The sequence below is a fragment of the Megachile rotundata genome, chromosome 12 (assembly GCF_050947335.1).
Source record: "Megachile rotundata isolate GNS110a chromosome 12, iyMegRotu1, whole genome shotgun sequence".
NCBI lineage: Eukaryota > Metazoa > Arthropoda > Insecta > Hymenoptera > Megachilidae > Megachile > Megachile rotundata.
The window spans coordinates 1780392-1803042 of NC_134994.1; the positions used below are offsets into that span (position 1 = coordinate 1780392).

Consider the following 22651-nt stretch of genomic DNA (forward strand, 5'->3'; position numbering starts at 1 on the left):
TATCCGTGAAAAACTAGTACCCCAAGGTAACAATACCGAATCTAATGTACAACGACTTAGCTACAATAAAGTGGTGCAAAGCGATTGCTTTCCCAAAAAAGATCAGGCGATAATAATCGAAGCCAAAGACGGGATACAGTTGAAAGAATACGCAAAGGCAGTGGGCAGAATTACAAATCCAGCAAATATTAGATTTATGTCAAGAGTATTGAACGGTAGAATTTGTGTTTTCTTAGCGAGCAAAGAGATCGCAGACAACCTCACCGATAAACACAAATACTTCAAGGTGAACGGTACTGATTTAACTTTAAGACCATTAATCAGCAAAGCCCAGCGTATAATACTGTCAAATGTCTGTCCAACAATCCCTCACTCGAAGATTGAAGAAATTTTCGACAAAATTGGAATTAAAAGGGAATCAGCTATCTCCTTTTTAAGAGCTGGCATGGCAGAAGAAGGCTTCACGCATATTCTCAGTTTTCGACGCCAAGTATATGTTCATCCAGATGATGCACACAAAATTCCGGAGTCGATTAAAATTGAACACGAACAAACCACGTACTGGATTTACCCCTCGACAGACACATTAAAATGTTTCCTATGTAGCCAAGAAGGATATGTGGCAAAAAATTGCAAATCTGAGGATAAACAGCCTACTCCTTTTGAATCACAACAAGCAAGTGCTTACACCAAATCGCAAAGTGCAAATATAGCCCCACCTGGACCCAAAGTTAACGATACGGACAGATTAAAGAAACCAGAAATCCCTAGTGGCAACAAAAAAATAGAAACCATGGACATCGACTTACCGCTTAAATCATTAAAACGTACCAGATCCAAAATTACCGATGACTCAAGCCTTACAGAGGAAACAAACAGCTCAAACCTTTCTACAGGAAAAGCAATCAGTCTTCAACAAATACTAGATAAAGAGTCAAAGCCTAAACAGCCAAAAAAGAAACCAAATACGGAAACAAGGAGCGACAAAAGTATAGATGACATGTTACAGCCAGTGAAACAAGTATTAGAAGAAGCTGGTAAGATGTTAAATTTTTATCAATTTAAAAGTTTTATCGAAAACACACTTGGATCTCCTAATACTAGAGAGATCGCAATAGAATACACAAAGGATGTAGAAGCTCTTGCGAACTTCATGAAAAATCTTTACCCTTACCTCACGGATCGCTGTATTAAAAACCGATTCACAAGAATCATTAAAAGGTTAACAAAACCTACTGATGCGAATCTCCCAACAAGCTCTCCTGCTCTTTCGGAATGTTCAGACACTCCTCAGTGCTCAGAAGACGAATGTAACAATTGACTCAATCAATCAACTTAATATAAAAAATACCTCAAGTAACTCTAAATGCAAAAGAAAATCGTTCAATGGAATGTAAATAGTTTAAAAACAAGGTTTGAATTTTTACAAAAACTTCTCCAAGATCATCGGCCACGTGTATTATGTTTGCAGGAGACCAATTTCAAAACAAATGAATCTATTAATATTAAAAGTTTCAATGTAGTTAAGAAAAATAGAAGGAACGCCTCGATTGCGAGCGGTGGAGTAGCAATTTATATGAAACAAAGCTTACATTATACAGAAGTACCCCTAAATACAAATATTGAAGCAATTGCAGTTTCGATCATTCTGCATCAAAGGGAAGTATGTATATGCAACGTATATATTCCCAATAATTATCAATTTCAAGAAGCTGAACTAATCGACCTGATAGAGCAACTTCCCAAATCTTTCTTATTAGTGGGAGATTTCAACAGCCACAATACAATATGGGGATCCACAAACATTGATGCTAGAGGAAAAATAATCGAAAATATAATACTTAAAACAGGTATCGTATTATTGAATACCACCGAACCCACTCATTTCAATATGTCAAATGGCTCTTACAGTGCTATAGACTTGACTTTTTGTAGTCCAAACATTTACGATAACATCGAATACACAACTTCAACCGAGTTATATAACAGCGATCATTTTCCCATATTCGTAGAGTTTATCGATAACAATACTGGTATCCCCATAGCCCAACCTACGTGGAAATTTAAAAAAGCGGACTGGATACTATACCAAGAGGAAGTAAATCAAAATCTACCTTCATTAAAAGCCCCTAATTCCACAAATTGTATGGAAATAAATCAAATATTAAAAGAATTTGAAGAATTAATCATTCAAGCAGCAGGAAAATCGATACCGAAAACATCAAATGCTATAGTAAAGAACAACCTCCCATGGTGGAATAATGAATGCCACGAAGCAATTAAAGAGAAGAAATACGCTTTTAATGTGTACAAGAAACATAAAACTGACATAAACTTAATAGAATTTAAGCGGGTAAGGGCCAAAGCTAGAAAAGTCCTTAAACAAGCGAAGAAGGATGCATGGATCAATTACATTTCATCTTTAACAAAGAACACTCCATGTGACAAAATGTGGAATAAATTGAAGAAAATAAATGGCCAGAAGGTAAACTCTCAAATTACTGCAATCAAAGGCATTGACAACTCTATTATTACAGACTCCATAGAAATGGCCAACCTATTAGCCACTACATTCGCAAAAAATTCAAGTAATGAACACTTCGACCCGAACTTCCTCAAAATTAAAGACAGTGTCGAAGAAAGTGCAAGGATCGAACCAATCGACTCCCTAGCAAAAAACCATCCCCTTAACACAGAAATCTCGTTTGCCGAATTGCAATCTGTATTAAAATCTGCAAAAAAATCTAGTCCAGGACCTGACAACATTCCAAACGTTTTTATACAACAATTATCAAAAGAAGGACTAAACTATTTATTAGACTTATACAACTGTATATGGCTGAATGGTGTCTTCCCAGACAAATGGCAAGAAGCAATAGTGGTCCCCATACTAAAACCTGGGAAAAATAAACTGCAAGTCGACAGTTACAGACCTATTGCCCTAACATGTTGTCTATGCAAGCTGTTAGAAAAGATATTATGTAAAAGATTACGATGGTATCTAGTAGTTAATAACCTACTAGAAAGAAATCAAAACGGGTTCAGACAACACTGCTCGACAATCGACAGCCTCACAATGTTAGATACCAATATCTGTGAAGCTTTTCTTAAAAAACGGCACCTAGTAGCTATATGTTTAGATATTGAAAAGGCGTATGACATGGTTTGGAGGCATAGAATTATCCAACAGTTACAAAAATGGAACATTAATGGTTTTATGTTACAGTTTATATATAATTTTCTAAAAAATAGATCCATATACGTCCGTGTCAACGGAAACTTATCCAAGAAAACAGAAATCCGAAACGGGCTACCACAGGGATCTGTACTAAGCGTAATTTTATTCTTGATTGCCATAAACGATATCACCGAAGTTTTTTCTAAACCAGTTAAGTATACCATCTTCGCTGATGACTGCACTTTCTTCATTACAGGAACAAATTTAAGCACCATGCAACAAATCCTTCAGGATATATTAGACAAACTTCAAAAATTCTCGTTACAAACAGGATTTAAATTTTCCCAAAACAAAACCACCGACACAATCTTTTCAAAACAAAGAAAAATTCATAACCATAAACTACAGCTACATTTAGGTCAGCATCAACTCAACACAACAGACACTCCAAAAATCCTCGGCCTAACCTTTGACAAACACCACACATGGATACCGTTTCTTAAAAGGCTTAAAGAAGAGTGTGTTAAAAGACTAAATATGTTAAAAGTTATTGCTTCGAAAAATTGGGGAGCGAAATTCGAAGTTCTAATTAATTCATACAAGGCCTTAGGTCTGTCCAAACTTGATTACGGGTCAGTTGTCTATAGTTCTGCAAAACCAAGTTTATTAGCACCGATACATAGCGCTGGAGCGAGAATAGCTACTGGAGCTTACCGAACAAGTCCGGTCATAGCAATTCTGTGTGAAGCCAATCTAACATCATTAGAAGTTCGAAGAAAGCAATTAAGCTTATCGTACACAGCAACCAGATTTGCAGCACCGTCAAATCCTATCTATGATCAACTAACTGCCACCACCCTCTTCAATGATTTCAAAAAAAAGCATAACTTACCGAAACCGATAAGCGTTAGAATTAAAACACACCTACAAGAATTAAACATTGATATACCAACAATTATACCAAGGAAACAGTACCAAATTCCACCATGGACGATAAAACCTCCTTGCATACTCGATAAAATTCTAAAAACGGATAAAAAAACTAATCCAAACGTGGTCAGAAGTTTATACAATGAATTATCGAATGAGTATCCAAACCATATACAAATCTTTACCGATGCCTCAAAATCGAAGGAGGGGATTGGATGCGCAGTATGTACTCTTGAATGCGAGCTGTCTTTCAGACTCCCTGAAGCATTTACAGTGTTCTCTAGCGAAGCATTCGCCATATTACAAGCTCTAAAATACATACAAAAAACAACACATAATGAATTCATTATACTGTCTGACTCTAAAAGCGTCCTACTCGCTCTGCAAAAAGTGGAAACAAATAATACAATAATCCAAAATATCATCGAACTAAATGAAACTCTCAAGCAGGACCAAAAAGAAGTGCTTTACTCTTGGATCCCCTCTCATACTGGCATCAGAGGCAATGAAAAGGCAGACTCAACAGCAAAACTGGCTAGTTCTAATTCGACACTAGCAAATTATGAATACATAGACCACCGAGACTTTCAAAAGTATTGCATCAAAGTGCTAATGGAAACTTGGAATGAGGAATGGAGAAATAGTAGTCCAACCAAACTGCAGGATGTTCGCAATAATATAAATGATAGCAATCCAGCGGTACAATTCAATAGGAAAGACCAAGTAAAAATAACACGCTTAAGAATAGGCCATTCAAATTGGACACACTCACACCTCATCACAAAAACAGAACCAAATATCTGTGACATCTGTGACATACAAAATACAGTAGAACACATATTGGTAACTTGTCCCAAATACAACGCGAAGAGAATACAACACAAACTACCAAATTCACTAAATGTTCTTCGAGAAATAGATGCCTGCAAAAAAGTTCTATGTTTCCTAAAGGATATTGATCTTTACCGTCTATTCTAGAATGATTGGATATACTAGATAACCTAACCGTGGTCACTAATAACCCACAAGGTTGATGTGACCTTAAACACTCAAGAAAAAAAAAAAAAGTCTAATCCGCGTACCACTTCGTCCATAAACCTTTGAAAAGTCTGGGCCGCGTTCCTTAAACCAAAAGTCATCACCGGAAACTTAAATAGTATGCGCGCACCAAGTCCACTATGGAAAACACTTCGCACCCGCGTAAAGTCTGCGCGAAGTCCTCGATATGCGGGACCGGGTACCGACGCGGGACCGGGTACCGACCCGGCACCGTGCGAGCGTTTAACGCTCTGTAGTCCCCGCACGGGCGCCAATCGCTGCCCCTCTTTGCCACCAGGTGAAGAGCGGACGACCAACTACTGTTGGACGGCCGCGCGATCCCGCGCTGGAGCATATGCTCGAACTCTTTCTTTGCCGCTGCCAGCCTGTCCGTCGTCAATCTCCTCGGCCTGGTTGTAACCGGTGGTCCTGGTGTGGTAACTATGTGGTGGACCGTTGAGTGTTTCAACGGACCACCATACGCGGGGCGCCCTGTCAGGGTCGGATACCTGTCCAGTAATGCGCGCACTTCACTGTCCACCGAAGTTGTTAGGATACGCACGCTGGGCCCTTCGCACGACCGCCCTGCCGTAACTGCACATAAAGTCACGCTGTCCACAAGATGGCCCCGATTAACGTCCACTAATAGTTTATAATATCGAAGAAAATCCGCCCCTAATATAGGACGCGTAACTTCCGCCATCACAAAGTTCCAAGGAAAGTCTCTCCGCAAACCGATATCTAACTCTAGTGTTACACGCCCATATGTCGCGATAGGTGTACCATTCGCCGCAATTAACGCAAAATCGCTACGCTTACGGAGGACGCCCAATCTATTTCGCGGGAAAACACTAACGTCGGCGCCCGTGTCTACGAGAAACCGCGTTTTTGTCCGTGAATCCGTCACGAAAAGGCGACATATTTCCGTTTTAGGGTCGCCCGTCGCCACTAACGCCCCTGGTTTTGGTTTTCCGGCGCCTTTCCGATCCAGGCTCACGGGGGTTTGGGGACTGAGGTTCGTGAAGGAGAGCCCGGTGTAGTAAATAATGTACAACGACGTTTTCTTGCTATTTGCAAGTATTGCACTTTTTATTAATTCGCGCACGTGTTGACTCTTTCGCTTTCATACACGAAGTGGAGGAGCGACGTTCTTCTTTTTCGCGCCGTGTTCCTTATAAACTAGTCTTACCAACTACTATTTACAGCTTAACCTAAGAAATAAAAAGTAACTAAAAATAGGAACTGTCCAGAGGGCGCATGTGTCGCTGTCGGTACAGTCGCCACAACCCCTGTGGCGCCACAATAGTAGTTGGTAAGACTAGTTTATAAGGAACGCGGCGCGAAAAAGAAGAATGTCGCTCCTCCACTTCGTGTATGAAAGCGAAAGAGTCAACACGTGCGCGAATTAATAAAAAGTACAATACTTGCAAATAGCAAGAAAACGTCGTTGTACATTATTTACTACACCGGGCTCTCCTTCACGAACCTCAGTCCCCACAGGGTACGCAACGGTGCACCCTCTCGCGGAATTTCCAGTGGAAGTAACACAAATCGTTACGGCGGTCCAGGCGCGCTTTCGACCTCGGTCGGTAAGAACGGCCGCCGCTCCGGGAACGAAAACGCCCTCTGCCATCTTGCTTCTGTAGCTCGGCAGTAACCATGGCCGCAATCTGCTTTACTAGTTGATCAACGTCGGAAATGGACGCTACGGCTGGTGATGGCGCCCTAGGTTGAGGCGTGATTTCGCCTATTTTATTGGCCAGGGCTTCTAAGTTGTCCATCTCCATACCATCCTGAGCCGCTAAAACCGACTGAATAGTAGTAGGCAGCCTACTTGCCCACAACGTCTTCAGCAAATCCTGTGGTACATCCGAGCCCGCCAAAGTTCGAAGATGGCGGAGAAATTGAGAAGGCGTCCTGTCCCCCATTTCCTCGTGTTCGAGGAGCCTTTGTATTCTCCTCTTCTTGGATGTGGAAAGCCTTGAAATGAGCTCTGTCCTCAATTTCTCATATTTCCGATCCGGCGGGGGGTTTAATAGAATGTCTTCTATTTCTTCGGCAGTTTTGGCATCCAATTGCGCTACCACATGCCAATATTTGGTTTCATCCTGAGTTATATTTCTTAACGCGAATTGCGCGTCCAACTGCGCGAACCACAACGCAGGTCGCTCCGGACAGAATTTCGCCACGTGCACGTCCACTGCATCATTTTCTGCAGCTCCTGCCCCTTGGTCGACGCTTGAATCTCGCGGAACAGATATTTTTATATTCAAACGTCGGGGTCACCACTTGTGGGGAAGGATAGTAACTACGCGTGCCGTTGTGTACGAGATCTTTATTACGACTGTAATCCCATGGCGTCTCCCGCCGTTGGCGTCATACCAACCTACGAAAGGCATGACTACAAACCCTAAGGTTTAGGCTTGCGATACCAGCGCCACACTAGGAACTATGTGTCCCTACAAAATTGTAGGGTAGTGTTCAATTGAGGTTCAGTGGAAACGACAAAAGTCGAGTTCATGTTGCCAACATAACAAATCCAAATTACATTGTGTATCACGTGTTGTATTAATTAGTGTAAACAAGGTTATTATTACTTTTTGTCGGTGATCTTGTAATCTGAGAAATAATTTTTGTATGTTATTTTGATATTGTAAAATTAATGAAGCGGCCCACATCGGATGGGGGTGGACTCCTCCACCATTGGACAAGGGATGATCCTGAGGGAAGATCCAGGATCCAGCGAGGAAGGGGCATCGATCCGCATCACCCGAGGATCTCCTCCGCCAAGCGCAGAACGATCAGACTAATTTTGTATTTCATACGCTCCAGTTCGCTCTTATAAAAAGTACTTTGACAATTATCTGAATAAATAGTTGGACTTAGTCGTTTTCCATCTTAAATCTGTTTCGAATCATTTCTACACACCGCGAGCAGAGCGCTCAGTGCTCCACGGGTTAACTTACCCACATCCCAAAATCCCTAGACCGCGGACGGTAAACGCAACATTATGTTTCGCTTCTTCTATGTTCATACAGAGTTAAGTTGGTAACAAATGCCAGCACACAACACTACGTAAGGAAATGCACTCTCCGCTGCGCTTTTACGCCGGAAGTAGGTGTCGCCACACTACCCCCCTCCAAGTCGCTTGACCTGTCAGGGAAAGCAGACGATCCTAACTTACTACAGTAAAGACTGGATAACTGCGACAAACGATGGACTGGATAACTGCAACGTTACTATCCCCACCACTTAGGGGGATCCCCCTTGAATTTTGACACTCGACGAGCGAGCAGCGTATGTAATGTAATCCGAACCGGCGTATCGATGTGACAACACTAATGCAACAGTAAAACTTTTTTATTTTTTGGTTTTACTAAATATTACTTTTACCAACGTAATTGTGAAATTTTCCTGATCAAAATAAGACCAAACACGGCATAATTTGAACAACATTTGTTTATGTAGTAATATTGTTTGTTTTTTCGAGTGTATGGAGGCGCGATTTTGTATGGAACCAAAAGACTATTACTCGTCAGACTTCTCTAAAAATTTAATTTTAAACAGCCTCACTCGTTCGCTCTCTGTCCTTTCCTACGTTTAGCGGTCGACGCGAGCCAAATGTAAACAAGGAATCGACACCTCGACTCGATAACTGCAACGCTTGGGTCCCGATTTTGTTGCAGTTATCCAGTCTTTACTGTATATGTTTTTGGTTGTGTTTCATTTTGACATTCTACTTCAACAAATGCCGGCTTTAAACGTTCTGTGGAAAAAACTATCGGATTTCCTTTATAATCTATTAAATAAGTAATATCCGTAACACGCTGTAGTATTTTAAATGGTCCTTCGTATGGTTGTTCCAGAGGTCTCTTTACCGCATCTACTCTAACAAAAACGTGTGTGCAATTATGTAACGCTTTGGGTACAAAATGTGTCTGTCTGTTGTGATGTGCCATCTGTCTTGGTCGAATCTGTCGCATCTGCTCTTTAAATTTATCTAAATAAAAATTGTCTGTGTCCTGTGTATCGATGAAAAATTCTCCCGGCAACCTGAGAGGAACCCCGTACAACAACTCTGCTGCAGTAGCTCCAATATCTTCTTTGAAGCTGCTCCTTAATCCGAGTAATACAGTAGGGAGGATCTCGACCCAGTTACTCTTCTCGTGGCACATAATTGCAGTTTTCAGGGAACGGTGCCATCTTTCCACCATGCCATTTGAGGCCGGATGGTATGCCGTTGTGTGAATATGCCTGTACCCTATCAACTTTGTAAGTTCCCTGAAAACAGCTCCTTCGAATTGGGATCCTTTATCTGTGATTATTGTAGCTGGAGCTCCGAACCTACTAATCCACGCAGCACAAAATGCCTTAGCAACTGTACTTGCTACCATGTCTCTAATGGGAACCGCCTCAGGCCACCTGGAGAACCTGTCAATCATTGTCAGGCAATATCTATACCTGTCTACTGGCGGTAAAGGACCTACTATATCTACATGGACATGTTGAAAACGTTCGCTTGGAACAACTATACGTTGTGGAATGTTTCTGACATGCCTTGAGACCTTACTCCGTTGGCAGGGAAGACAGGTTCTGGCCCAATTCAAAATGTCCTTGTTCATACCTGGCCAAACAAACCTGTTATTAATGAGCTTTTTTGTTGCCCTGCCACTCGGATGAGAAACATTGTGAGCATTGTTAAATATCTGCATCCGCAACGCTGCTGGCACATAAGGTCTAATATTATTATGTGAAATGTCACAGTACACAGTCTCGTCTGTATTGTCTAGTCTTAACTGTTTCAATTCTAATGATGAATTGCCCTGTATTAACTGTGTCAGTTCTGTGTCTGTTTTCTGATACTCGGCTAGCTGCTGGGTGCTTACCACGACTGGCAGACTGATCACGTCCAGCCGTGACAAAGCATCAGCCACCTCGTTAGCGGATCCTGGAATATGGGTTATATTCGTTGTAGTCAAGTTGTCGTAACTGTCTCGGTGAAGCTTTATCGGATTTTTGCAGGAAAGCGTAAGTCAGAGGTTTGTGGTCCGTCTGTATCGTAAAGTGACGTCCTTCAATGTAGTGTTTAAAATGTTTAATAGCTTTAAAAATAGCAGTGAGCTCTCTGTCATATGTACTATATCGCTATTCCTGTGGTGTAAACTTTTTGGAGTAAAAACCGAGAGGTTCCCATATTCCATTCACCTTTTGTTGTAAAACTGCTCCGCTAGCCGAGTCAGAAGCGTCCGTCTGTAACAGTAATGGTGCGTTAATTTTCGGGTGTGCCAACAACGTTGCGTTCGCCAATGAGCTTTTGCATTCCTCGAAAGCCTTCTCTGTTTCCGAGGTCCATACGATAGGTTTTTTATCATGTTTCTTTGCACCCTCTAAATATTTATTTAGAGGGGCCTGTTTGTTAGCGGCATTCTTAATAAACCGTCTATAAAAATTGAGCATGCCAAGAAATCGGCGCAAATCCGCGACAGTGTTCGGCTTAGTATAATTCACAATGCTCTCCACTTTCTCTGGTACCGGACTGGCTCCCTTAGAGTTAATCAGGTACCCCAAGTACCGCACCGAAGGAGATCCAAAAAGACATTTATTAATATTTATGGAAATGCCGTATTGTTTCAACCTATCGAACACTTGCTTTAAATGTTCTTTGTGCTCCAGCTCATTGGCGGAAGCTATTAATACATCATCAATGTAACAAAATACAAAATCTAAACCTCGGAGTACGACGTCCATGAATCTCTGGAAGGTTTGAGCAGCGTTTTTTAGGCCAAACGTCATTACGTTATACTCGAAAAGGCCAAATGGAGTGATAATGGCAGTTTTTTCCCGGTCTTCTGGCGCTACCTGTATTTGGTGGTAGGCTTTCTCAAGGTCCAAAGTTGTAAAAATTGTTGTCCCGTCCAGTCTATGTGCAAAGTCTTGAATATGAGGAATAGGATACTTGTCGGGAATGGTAAGACTGTTAAGTTTCCTGTAATCACCACATAACCTCCAATCACCATTTTTCTTGGGCACCATGTGCAGAGGGCTAGCCCAAGGGCTACTAGACGGCCTACAAATCCCTTGAGCCAGAAGGTGGTTAATCTCCTTCTGTGCTGCTCTCAACTTCTCCGGAGCAAGTCTGCGAGCTCGCTCTGCGCATGGTGGCCCACTGGTGACGATGTGGTGTTGAATTTTATGAGTCGGTACGTCTTGTCGCTGTAACGGTCGAGTGATTTCTATATATTGTTTTAGAAGGTTTTGGTACGGATTAGTATTACAAAGTGTAGTCAGTGACGGCTGGAAAACTGTACTTATCTGTCCTATCGTATGTAAATTCGTCAGTCCGTCAATCAGTTTCTTATTACGTACGTCAACCAAAAGACCGTACCTTTTTAGAAAATCCGCTCCTAAAATTGGCTGCTGTACCTTACCAACAATAAATTCCCAGAGAAATGGACGCCGCAATCCCAGATTCAGTGTCAGCTTTGACGTTCCATAGGTCTCAATAGCCGTGCCGTTTGCCGCATACAATCTAAAATCGCTAGGGACGGGGTCTCTTATCCGATCTAAGCGGCAACACGGAGATGTCCGCCCCTGTGTCGACTAAAAAATTTAAATTTGTATTAATGTCTTTAATCACTAAACGGCAGTTTTCTGCGCGGCCCTCCGACGCCGTCTGAATTCGGGGCTGCGCTGCTAGTTTTCCTGGGTTGGTTTCGTGTTGGAGCCATTACCGCTGTGCCCAGGAAGTGGCCCCGTCCAGGAGCATGGCTGCACGCATTTGTGTGACCTTTCCGCAAAACGATGGTGGTAGTAGCACAATCCACCTCTATCTTCCCTGGACAGGGAGCGTCGGCGGTATCCATTATCCCTTGAATTCGACCGCCATCGCCATGTTGGCTTCCTTCGAAATGTTGGCCTGGACCGCGTGGCCAACGCCTCGACCATCCGCGTCAGCCGTTCGACCTGCTCCCGCAAGTCATCTCGATCCGTTGTCGGGGGGGGGGGGGGGGGGGGGGGTCGCTAAAGTTCCTGCGATGCCGCTGCTACGTGGCAAGAATGCATCTCCAGAATTTTATCCGCCTGGAGCGCCAGATTTGCCAGGTCCCGGGTCTCGCTGATTACTAAGATGCTCCTTACATTTTCCGGGAGCTGCCCTAAGAAAAGTGAGCGTAAAACGGTTTCGTTAATTTGATCTCCGGCCAGGTTTCTCAATTTTTGGAGATAATGGGATGATTTATCGTCCCCCATATTGCGTGATCGTAATACCCGGCGCAACTTCGACTCCGGGGATTCATCAAAGGCCCCAATTAATTTTTCTTTGATCGCCTCGTATTTTCCTCGAGCCGGAGGCGAGGTCAGAACATCAGCCACAAAAGGCAGAACTGATTGGTCCAGTTGCGTTATAACGTGCCGATACTTTGTATCATCGCTCGTTATTCTTGCCAGGTCGAATAACGCCTCAACTTGAATGAACCAAACGCCTGGGTTCTCTCGCCAAAATGGCGGCAACTTCTTGAGCGTCGCTGACGCAATGGCTGCCTCGTTTGAGGCGTCTTGCAGGGGCTGATGCGCCCCCTCTAAGTCCGCCATATTGGCGCTTTCTCTCGAAGGCGAGTGCGTTAGCGGCATTTTTTTCAGCAAACCTCGATTGAAATTACGATAAATAACTGTTTTTTTACTTCCCTTTTCGATTTTGATCACGTCAGGGTCACCAATTGTAGAGTTCTGCTTCAGCCAATAGGGAACTCTACTTTACCGACGTGAGAAAAGGGGTAAATAAGTCCACTGAATTCAAACTGGATAACTATATTTAACAGTTATATTTAACAACAACTAATTACAACAAAAACTGTGCGGGTTAAATAGTTCGTATATGTATTCCGCGCACTTCTATGAAAATCGCAAGGTTTACGTAAAACTCAGTAATTAGAAAACACGTCACGTCGCCTGAGCGTTTCACGAGAGAATGTGACTACGTAAGGAAATGCACTCTCCGCTGCGCTTTTACGCCGGAAGTAGATGTCGCCACATAAATGTAGCATGTGGCGTCATCTTGCAGTGCGAGCAATGCATTTCGTTAGAAATGCATAAAAAAAATAATTGAAAAATGCACTTCCTTCTTCTTGTTCGTGAAATGAAAACGCGCGCGGCATGTAAATTGGTGTATGAGAAAGTTATCCTGGCATTATTAATTAATCTTGAAGTTAATATGTGTATTCTTTGTGTTTAACATGAAATAATTAATTTGTAATTGGAAGTGTGTTATTAGTTTTTGTAATAATAATATTAAAATAATGTAATAATATTAAAATAAATTCAAAGTGTTTTTAAATAATTGTTATTTACAAGATATAAAACATCTGCAATTAATAGTATACATGTACAATAATATTTAATACATGTAATAGAGATCCTAATCACGTACAATATTAATTACGTATTATGAAAATAAAAATCGAAATAGTGAGGCAGGTTATGACTGTTCATGTGTTGTGTACAAATGCAATTCCCCTTCCAATGAGACGTTTCTTCGGAGTAAAGAATGAGTGTGTCATCAGGATGAATTGTATCGTCGACGACAGTTCTGTATCGGCTATTGCTACGAAAGAATAAAATAAAGAAGTATAATATCTTAAACGTGCTCACTTCGCAATAATCGATAGAAAAGTGAATGAAGAGCAAGGTGTAACCGAGTGTCATATATGATTTTCGAACTTTGTCGTAGATTGGCGCTCCATCAAGATTGCTCTTTACTTTTTACTATTATTTTTATGGTATCACTTCGTTAACTTATTAGTGTGTTAATTTCCGCACACCCTTCGATGTAATCGCAAATCTCATTCCCCACTTCAACGGTAAGCCGTCCCTGGTAAACCATTTCATTACTCAGTGCCGACTAGCCGATTCTTTAGTCAAGGCTGGTGATAAAAATTACCTGCTAGCCATTATTCGCAACCGCATGGACCCCCGCGTTAGTAGCGTGATAATCGGTAGTAGCCAACCCAAAACCGTAGAGGAGGTTATCGAATCATTAAAATCCACGTACAGCCATAGATTTGACATAGACAATGTACAGGATGAATTCAAAGCCCTGCAGCGAAATGAACATGAGACGGTTGACGAATTTGGAGTTAGGGTGCGATACATTTTAGAAAACGGGTTACTGGCAGTTCAGGAAATATACGAACCGCAGGTATTTGAGGGAGTACGATCAATTTTAACAGGAACCGCGATACAGGGTTTTTTGAGGGGATTAAAGAATGACGTCATTACGGGCATTATTTCTAAGGACGACGTACGGGATTTAAAGACCGTTATTCAGATAGCTTCTAGGATAGATGCGCAAATGAAACCCGCGACAACTTCGAGGAACGCGTATGATTATGGTGACCGTCCGAAAATTTTAGCTGTGCGAACGGATGAGCGCAAATGTTTCGGTTGCGGAAAACCTGGTCACATTCGTGCTAATTGTTTTGCGCGAGGGGACCGTCGACCCCGTGAATTAAACCATGATACAGCTAGACATCGGAATTATGAAGGGAGGAGTCATCCATACGAGCCGCGTCGGGGAGGAAATAACGGTAAAAATTGGGAGAAACCGAAACCCTTGATTACCTCGACCGTTGACATTCGAGGGGATTTAAACTCAAAGGGGGCTCCGACGACGGGCGCGACACGAAGATCACCCCTAATTTCCCGCGCCGGATCCATCGCGTCTGCCGCGAAACCAATTTAGATTATAAAACACACTCTCCGGTAATTTCGCTAGTACACGAACACTTTCGGAATGGATCAGCTGGGCTCCTAGTGGATACGGGGTCTCCATTAAATTTAATTAAACAAAAAGAATTAAAATCCGATTTACCCGTTAATGTAGATAAGATTTATCATCTCACCGGTATTGGCACAGGAACAGTTAAAACTTCAGGGGAAGTCGTCGTTCTTTTGTAAAACATTCCAGTCCATTTTCAAGTGGTTGATGATGACTTTCCAATTAATGAGGCCGGAATTTTAGGAGTTTCATTCCTGCAGGAACAACGAGCTACGCTCAAATTTGCAGAGAATTTCCCATGTATTATGGAAATTAATACGGAAAACGCACTTACCTCCTCCTTTTTGTCATATGATTTGCCTCTGCGAACCAAAGTTTTAATCTCGGTCCCAACGAAAAGTAATAATCTCACTGGCTATGTCCGACGGATTATTGATGCAGGTCCTGGCATTTTCATAGAGGAAGTCCTAGCCACCCAACAAAACGGTCTAGTTAAATTATTTGCCATAAATTCTACATTTGATCATGTGATCCTTAGTATACCCCAAATCGAACTTGAGGAATTTGACTCACAACCCCCCGCATTCCGTTCTTCACGGACAGGAAATCCGGTTTCAGACAAATCAGCTGATCGAGCCCAGAGACTGAGCGAATTGCTTAAATTAATAGATTTGAGTCACCTCCAAGAACAGGAAAAGATAAGCATCTTGGAAATCATAAATCAGTTCCCGTATCAGTTTCATCTCCCTACGGATAGGTTAAAAGCGGCTGATGTTCCCCAACACACAATTAACACCACAAATAACATACCAATAAACACAAAGCAATACAGATTTCCCCTGGTCCATAAGGAAGAGATAAAGAAACAAGTTGATACGCTTCTCCGCGACGACATTATTCAGCCATCTGCATCACCTTACAATTCACCTCTTTGGGTAGTGCCCAAAAAACCTGATTCTTCCGGAAGGCCGAGGTGGAGAATGGTTATTGACTATCGGAAATTGAACGAAATGACAGTATCAGATGCATACCCTCTCCCGAATATTACTGAAATATTAGACCAGTTAGGAGGTGCCAAATACTTTAGCACCTTGGATCTCGCCTCAGGTTTTCACCAGATCCCCATGGACCCAACATCTAAATCCAAGACTTCCCTACTCCCCATGGGCATTATGAATTTAATCGAATGCCATTTGGTCTTAAAAATGCTCCGGCAACTTTTCAAAGAGTTATGGACGTTGTACTATCGGGTCTTCAGGGTGCTGAGCTCCTCGTCTATATGGATGACATTGTTGTTTATGCTGTTTCCCTCAAAGAACATGCGCGAAAACTAAAATCTCTTCTAGCCCGGTTGCAAGGTGCTGGATTAACTCTTCAACCTGAGAAATGTCGCTTTTTGCAGAAGGAAATCGCTTATTTAGGTCACGTAATTACCAGCGAGGGCGTAAAACCTGATCCAGGGAAAATCAAAGCAGTAAGAAACTTCCCCATTCCCAAAGACAAGAAAAATATTAAGCAATTCCTAGGACTCGTAGGTTATTATCATAGGTTTATTCCCAACATGGCTAAGATTGCCAAACCCTTAACCCAGCTCTTAAAGCAAAACGTACCCTTCTTTTGGACCCCGAACGTTCAACACGCATTTGAAACTTTAAGAGACATCGTGTGCACTGAACCCTTGTTACAGTTCCCTAATTTTTCACAGCCTTTTATTGTTACCACTGATGCCTCAGATTACGCTGTAGGTGCTATCCTAAGTCAGGGAACCATCGGTACAGATCTCCCAATTGCATATGCTTCGAAGGCTTTAAACCCTGCAGAAATAAATTATTCAACGATTGAGAAGGAACTCTTAGCTGTCCTATACGATGTACAACATTTTCGACCTTACCTGTATGGCCGACAGTTTACATTGGTTACTGACCACAGGCCCCTAGTATGGTTGCACAGTATCAAAGATCCCACATCCAAACTGCTTAGGTGGCGTATTAAATTGAACAAATATGATTACAATGTAGTAATAAACCAGGGAGAGTAAACGCTAATGCCAATGCTCTTTCGCGGAATCCCGTTGACCCCGCTGAAAATCCTATTCCTTATCTACGACCTGTACAGCGTACCATAAAACCCAATCACAACCCGGAACATCTAGAGGAGGTGCTCACCTGCATGGTTGAGACTCCTATTGCAAACCCTGAGACGGACGAAAAGAATGAGACATTATGCTTTAGGAATGAAGTAATGGTGGCTTCTGCATTCCTGGCGCGCGGGAAAGCAGAAACCGAATTAATTGATGTTGTTCAAGGATTTTCCGACTCAGATACCTGTGTGTCTGAGGCGCAATCAAGGTCGCCACGAATGAATAGTGATCCCATGGAGTGTATGGTTCCGCCGTCACACCAAACAGGGGATTCGGGTGAGTGTGCGATGCCGGCGTCACCCCGTCCTGCGTTGTTGGGTGAACTGCCGATGAGACCACTGCGAACAGGAGATTCGAGTGGACACGTGAAACTACCACCTCGGACGGTAAAGTCAGGTGGGCACGTGGAAGAGTTGAGTTGTATTGAGAGTGTGAATGTTGTGGCTGGCGATCTGATTTGTGCAAGGAAACCTTGTAGAGGAATAACCCTGACAGAAATACCTGTAGAGAAAAGAGTAACAATAGATGTTAACAGTGATGGAATTAACGAGACCAGACTTTTGATTAATAGTGTAGATGAAACAACAGACGGACATATAGTACCTTTCCCTGCTCCACCCGCTGTAGTTTGTGTAGATGAGAATCTTTTCGTGCGACGAGATAATCTCGCCCATTTTATCCCATTAACCGGTGACGATAATTCCCAAACCACCAAAGGCTTGCTAAGCAGAATCGAATGTTCCCCCGAACAGATCCAACAGTACCAAATTGAAGTCAGTAACGCCATGGCCTTTCCTCATGATAGATACTCTGTCTTCCTCTTATTTTACAAGAGTGAATCCCAAAGCGAATTTGATCTTGGACACGTCGAATCTTCATTGAAGTCCCTCAAATCCCTTCTTGCCACCTTGAATTCAGAAACTTTTAGTCTCTTATTAGACCCGGATAGATTCAATGGCTCCGAGCGAAATAGCGTAATAAACCTACTGAAACAAACCTTTGCTGACCCGAAATATAGAATCACCGTGTGCACCGAAGAAGTTATTATCCCACCTGAGTCGAGTCGTCTTCGTATTATCCAAGAATACCATGAATCTGTGGTTGGAGGCCACAGAGGTATCTTTAAATTACTCCAGCTCCTCCGGCAACGATTTTATTGGCTAGGCATGGCAAAAGAAATCATGGAATTTGTCCGATCCTGTTCAACCTGCCAAAGAAATAAAAATTATTGTGCAAAAACCTGACAACCTATGCAAATCGCTGATACACCACAAAGAGCCTTTGAGAAGGTGCAGATGGATATTGTAGGACCCTTACCCAGAACTTCCAAAGGAAATCAATATCTGCTTACTATACAGGACAACCTTACGAAATATTCAGATGCAATTCCCATAAAATCCATGGATGCAGTAACGATTGCCCTTGCACTTGCTGAGCAATTTATCAGTAGATTTGGTTGCCCGAGAGTCATACACACAGATCAGGGAAGAAACTTTGTTAGTCGAATAATGAAACACTTCTGTAAAATCTTTAAAATCCAAACTATAACTTCCACAGCGTTTCATCCCCAATCATTAGGTTCGCTCGAAAGGGCACACCGCAGTCTTATTAATTACCTAAAGATATATTGCATGAAAACAGACTGGGATGACTGGGTGAGGTTCTGCATCTTTTCGTATAACACCTCAGTGCATGAAGCCACTGGGTTCTCTCCACACGAATTAGTCTTTGGCACCAAGGCCAACATACCCTCGGAATTTGCCACGAGACCAGCATCTCGAACATTCGTACAATATTTTGATGATCTTCTCGCCAGAATCACCACCACACAGACCATCGCTGCACAAAATCTGGAAAAAGCAAAACAGAGAAGCAAAGCTTATTATGACCAAACGCTTAATCCGCGCACGTTCGAAATAAACGATCTTGTATATCTACTCAAAGAACCTCGAACCTCAAAATTTGACTGTGATTGGCTTGGTCCTTACAAAATAAATCGGAAGTTTGATGATTTAACTATGGAATTAGAAATAGGGAAAAATAAATTTAAGATTGTTCATGCAAACAAACTCAAATTAGCGCATATTAGACCAGAGGTTATCACTGACGGAAATTCAGATTAAATTAATAAAGTTTGCTACTCCGTTCATATCTTTGTACACATGTGCTCATATTGTATTCGCGTAATTGAAATACTGCTAAATATAGTCTAGACTCTAGACTCTGTCACTATGTACACGGATCTGCTTAAACTAGTATGGTTATGTTCGTTGCAACTTGTATGATAATTGGAGACTGTTAAGCATCTCGTTGCTCGTATTTGTGACACGTATGTAATAAGATACCTTGGATGTTAAATAGACTTAACTGTTTGCTCACCTTTTGTATGAACCTTGTATGAGAAAAGCACCACATAATGTTAATATTGTATATGCAACTACTATTAAGGCGTATGGATATAGAAAAGTTGTTTTATGAAAACACCTTTTTAAATAAGGGGGGAGGTGTAACGCGAGCGTAAGTACTTGTTATCATCCTGAATATAGTCAGTGAAGTATGGCGACACGACCGTGAGAATATTTACAGAGCGCGTCTGTACTTTGTTATATCGATGACCATAAATTAAGAGCGAAATTTAAACTATCTGAGCGTGCAATCATGTACAATAGACAAAGCTTATATTGTTAAAGCCACTCGACGTGGGTGTTCATGCTTGGGAAAGTTTGGGAATCCAGAGAATAAACGTAGCTTCACTTTGAATGTTTGTAGGGATTAATTTATTAGGGACCGTATCGAATTCGTTGTTTTCGACTAAGTCGCGTACAGTTCTTGAAAGTTTCAAGATCTCCTACGAATATCCTGTCTTTTCATGCACTCGAAGAGGGTCGTAAATTTTCGCCCAGTACAAGGATTTTGTTTTCGCGTTTCTCTGGGTCCCACGCTTTCTCTAAGCACATGTTCAATGTTACGTTCCCGCGTCTTGGCGGGACCACGCGGCTGAGGGTGGACCACAGCCAGGAGAAGGGGCCCACATCGGACGGGGGTGGACTCCTCCACCATTGGACAAGGGATGATCCTGAGGGAGGATCCAGGATCCAGCGAGGAAGGGGCATCGATCCGCATCACCCGAAGATCTCCTCCGCCAAGCGCAGAACGATCAGACTAATTTTGTATTCCTTACGCACCAGTTCGCTTTATAAAAAGTACTTTGATAATTTTCTAAATAAATAGTTGGACTTAGTCCGAATCATTTCTACACACCGCGAGCCAAAATCCCTAGACCGCGGACGGCAAACGCAACAGTTCATACAGAATTAAGTTGGCAACGAATGACAGCACACAACAATGTCGGGCGGTAGGGATTGTTTCCTCTCGGCCACCATTTTCTCTAGGGAAACCAGATTTATTCTTGGGTCTAAAAATTCATTGCTACAAAAGGAAAATATTGGTAAAAAGTAACAATGCGCAATATTGAAATAAAAGCAAAAATTACCAATCTGTCATATACAGTTTCCCGAATTAAGCAGTTAACTGATACTTATTGTACTGTTATAAAGCAACATGATACATTCTTCAAAGTAGCTGAAGGAAGATTAAAATTACGAAGATTTGAAGTAAAAAATACATTACACATCTATTTTTTTCCAATTTATGCTTTACATCGTTTATAAATTTGTATAATGAAATACTTCAATTTCAAATTAATGGTATCTAGTATAAACATAAATTTTATAAATCTATAAAGTTTAAATTCTTTTAGGAACTATTCTATGTATTATATATATTTATCCATTTTTATAACAAAAAATTTTAGACATTTTTGACGGTATAGGTATTTAACAAAAATCATGTATGTCAGTAGTATTTTCTATACCCTGCAATATAATAGGAAATTATTTTTGTTTAGAATGGTTCAGGAGAGTTAATTTATTATAAAAGATCTAATATATTGGGCCCAAAACTTTGTAATTATGAAAAAGCAGCATTAGAAGCTAATGCTTGTGTCGAAATTAAAAATATTTTGAGTGCATCAAATGGCTGCATAGGTACTGTGGAAAAAACAAGGCAATTGTACATGGTTGGACAGACTCGTATACATGTTGATGACGTTGAAGGCTTAGGAAACTTTTTAGAATTAGAGGTATGTAAATGATAGATAAACTATAAATGTTTATGAATTTATACCATATTGGAGTCATTAAACAACGTGTAAATTAAGAATGTGATAATTATAAATAAGAAACTTTAACATTGGTTTCTAACAATGAAGGATATTCCACAAAATTCAAATTTGATTCATACATATGCATCATTTAAAAAAAAGATTATTTTTAAAATATCCCTTTTAGTAGAACTAAATTCAAATAAAAAGTTTTAAAATATGCACCATTCTAAATGTGTTAAGTCATGGTAAATAACAATAGTAGTAAAAATAGAATTGTGCTTGTTTCTTAACCCATTCGAGACAACGATTTTTTTCGAACATGGTCCCCAGGAGTGAAATTTTTTTTTCTTTGTATTTTACATGTAAGAAAGGCTTCAGATAATTTTTAGATTTTTTGGTACACAGTAAAACCAATGCCAAATTTTGTTTTCCTGTACTTTACAGATTTCATTAGTTCCAGAAAAATCTTATTTCGATGACTAGTTTACTCAGAATAACTGATAATTGCACAGTACTGTTATTGCATACACGGTGTGCAATCAGTCTCGAATGGGTTAACCTGTGTTATTTTAAAATTGCACAAAAGAAGAATTAGGTATGTTTGCACAATAAACATCTGTAGTTTTAAAATAATATGTTATTGATAATAATAAAGAGTTTCAATTTTTGCTCTATCTGCAAAGAATACAAATATGCGAGTGAACATGTTACTTCTTCAAAAATGATGCATTATTATTGTTTAGGTAGTTCTGACCAAAGAAGACGATGAATATAAGGGTGAAAAAATTGCACAAGATTTAATGAATAAGTTGGGTGTAAAAATTCAAGATTTGATATCAGAAGCCTACATAGATTTACTTAGTAAAACCACAGTGTAATTACAATAAAATGTGTATATTTTCATATATTTTTATTATAACTTTTTATAACTTTATCCCAAAACTACAAAAACAATAAACAGTTATTAAAACTACTTTATCAGCTGTTTATATGTATGAAATAATTCATATCTTCTTATTCTTGCATTTGTTACAATAACATGTATCAGACAGTTACAATTAGACCATGGATACTTTGTATATTCTGAATATTTTAAATAACTAATTTCATTATTTTTTTATATGTACCATCTAATTCACGTATTTTTTATATGCTCTAATATTCTACATAAATACACAAACATATGCAGTTGTAGTATTTATATAATTTGAATTGAATAATTGAAAAAATATGTAATTATTTTCTTCAAATGCACTGTTTATGCGCCAGTGAAATGTTAAACAAATAATTCAAAGTGCACTGTATTAAAAAATTAAATGAAATTCGACGCAGGAACCGCACAAAAATATACGTGTTTAGAACAATATGAATGATAATACAAGTAACAATATAATATACGAAAGTATGCTCATTAGTGTTTGAAGATTA

The 22651-nt window shown here is 40.7% G+C and overlaps 4 protein-coding genes across 10 annotated transcripts; 2 read left to right on the forward strand and 2 right to left on the reverse strand.

Annotated features, from left to right (window-relative positions):
- The first annotated feature begins 1891 nt into the window (after positions 1-1891).
- Positions 1892-5086, forward strand: LOC105663561 (uncharacterized). Its single transcript, XM_076538159.1, has 2 exons — positions 1892-2033; positions 2181-5086. The coding sequence occupies exons 1-2, from the start codon at positions 1892-1894 to the stop codon at positions 5084-5086; spliced, it is 3048 nt and encodes a 1015-aa protein (XP_076394274.1).
- A 5205-nt stretch (positions 5087-10291) lies between these two features.
- Positions 10292-19522, reverse strand: LOC100875763 (uncharacterized). Of its 3 annotated transcripts, none has more exons than XR_013040147.1 (11): positions 19438-19522; positions 19013-19074; positions 18808-18908; positions 18376-18674; positions 18056-18265; positions 17662-17965; positions 17243-17559; positions 16810-17112; positions 15253-16732; positions 15043-15172; positions 13469-14950 (listed from the first exon to the last, which is right to left on the reverse strand). XR_013040147.1 is itself a non-coding variant. In XM_076538229.1 (2 exons), exon 2 carries the CDS (start codon positions 11177-11179, stop codon positions 10292-10294), a length of 888 nt encoding a protein of 295 aa, XP_076394344.1. In that variant the 5' UTR covers positions 11180-12300; positions 15043-15171. The 3 variants fall into 3 exon arrangements, 1 of the variants encoding a protein (XP_076394344.1); XR_013040146.1 differs by having other exon boundaries at positions 18376-18489; positions 18675-18908; XM_076538229.1 differs by lacking the exons at positions 13469-14950; positions 15253-16732; positions 16810-17112; ... (5 more) ...; positions 19013-19074; positions 19438-19522 and adding an exon at positions 10292-12300 and having other exon boundaries at positions 15043-15171.
- On the reverse strand, positions 12167-12736 carry LOC143265518 (uncharacterized). Its single transcript, XM_076538160.1, has one exon. It carries the CDS (start codon positions 12734-12736, stop codon positions 12167-12169), a length of 570 nt encoding a protein of 189 aa, XP_076394275.1.
- Positions 19523-20519: 997 nt separating the features above from the next.
- On the forward strand, positions 20520-22130 carry LOC100875650 (uncharacterized). 5 transcript variants are annotated; one of them, XR_013040148.1, is made up of 4 exons: positions 20520-20672; positions 20966-21199; positions 21668-21818; positions 21967-22130. XR_013040148.1 is itself a non-coding variant. In XM_012293228.2 (4 exons), the coding sequence occupies exons 1-3, from the start codon at positions 20520-20522 to the stop codon at positions 21816-21818; spliced, it is 528 nt and encodes a 175-aa protein (XP_012148618.1). In that variant the 3' UTR covers positions 21967-22130. The 5 variants fall into 5 exon arrangements, 3 of the variants coding, with proteins under 3 accessions (XP_012148618.1, XP_012148619.1, XP_003706749.1); XR_013040149.1 differs by having other exon boundaries at positions 21971-22130; XM_012293228.2 differs by having other exon boundaries at positions 21678-21818.
- Positions 22131-22651: the final 521 nt, after the last annotated feature.

Coding starts and splice junctions, on each gene's coding strand:
- LOC105663561 (XM_076538159.1), top strand. CDS start 1,892: ATGTCAAATGGCTCTTACAGTGCTATAGACTTGACTTTTTGTAGTCCA. Junction 2,034..2,180: donor GTTTATCGATAACAATACTG/GTATCCCCATAG, acceptor AAGAATTTGAAG/AATTAATCATTCAAGCAGCA.
- LOC100875763 (XM_076538229.1), bottom strand. CDS start 11,179: ATGGTGCCCAAGAAAAATGGTGATTGGAGGTTATGTGGTGATTACAGG.
- LOC143265518 (XM_076538160.1), bottom strand. CDS start 12,736: ATGGCGGACTTAGAGGGGGCGCATCAGCCCCTGCAAGACGCCTCAAAC.
- LOC100875650 (XM_012293228.2), top strand. CDS start 20,520: ATGCGCAATATTGAAATAAAAGCAAAAATTACCAATCTGTCATATACA. Junction 20,673..20,965: donor TAAAATTACGAAGATTTGAA/GTAAAAAATACA, acceptor ATTTTTGTTTAG/AATGGTTCAGGAGAGTTAAT. Junction 21,200..21,677: donor GAAACTTTTTAGAATTAGAG/GTATGTAAATGA, acceptor AGATTTCATTAG/TTCCAGAAAAATCTTATTTC.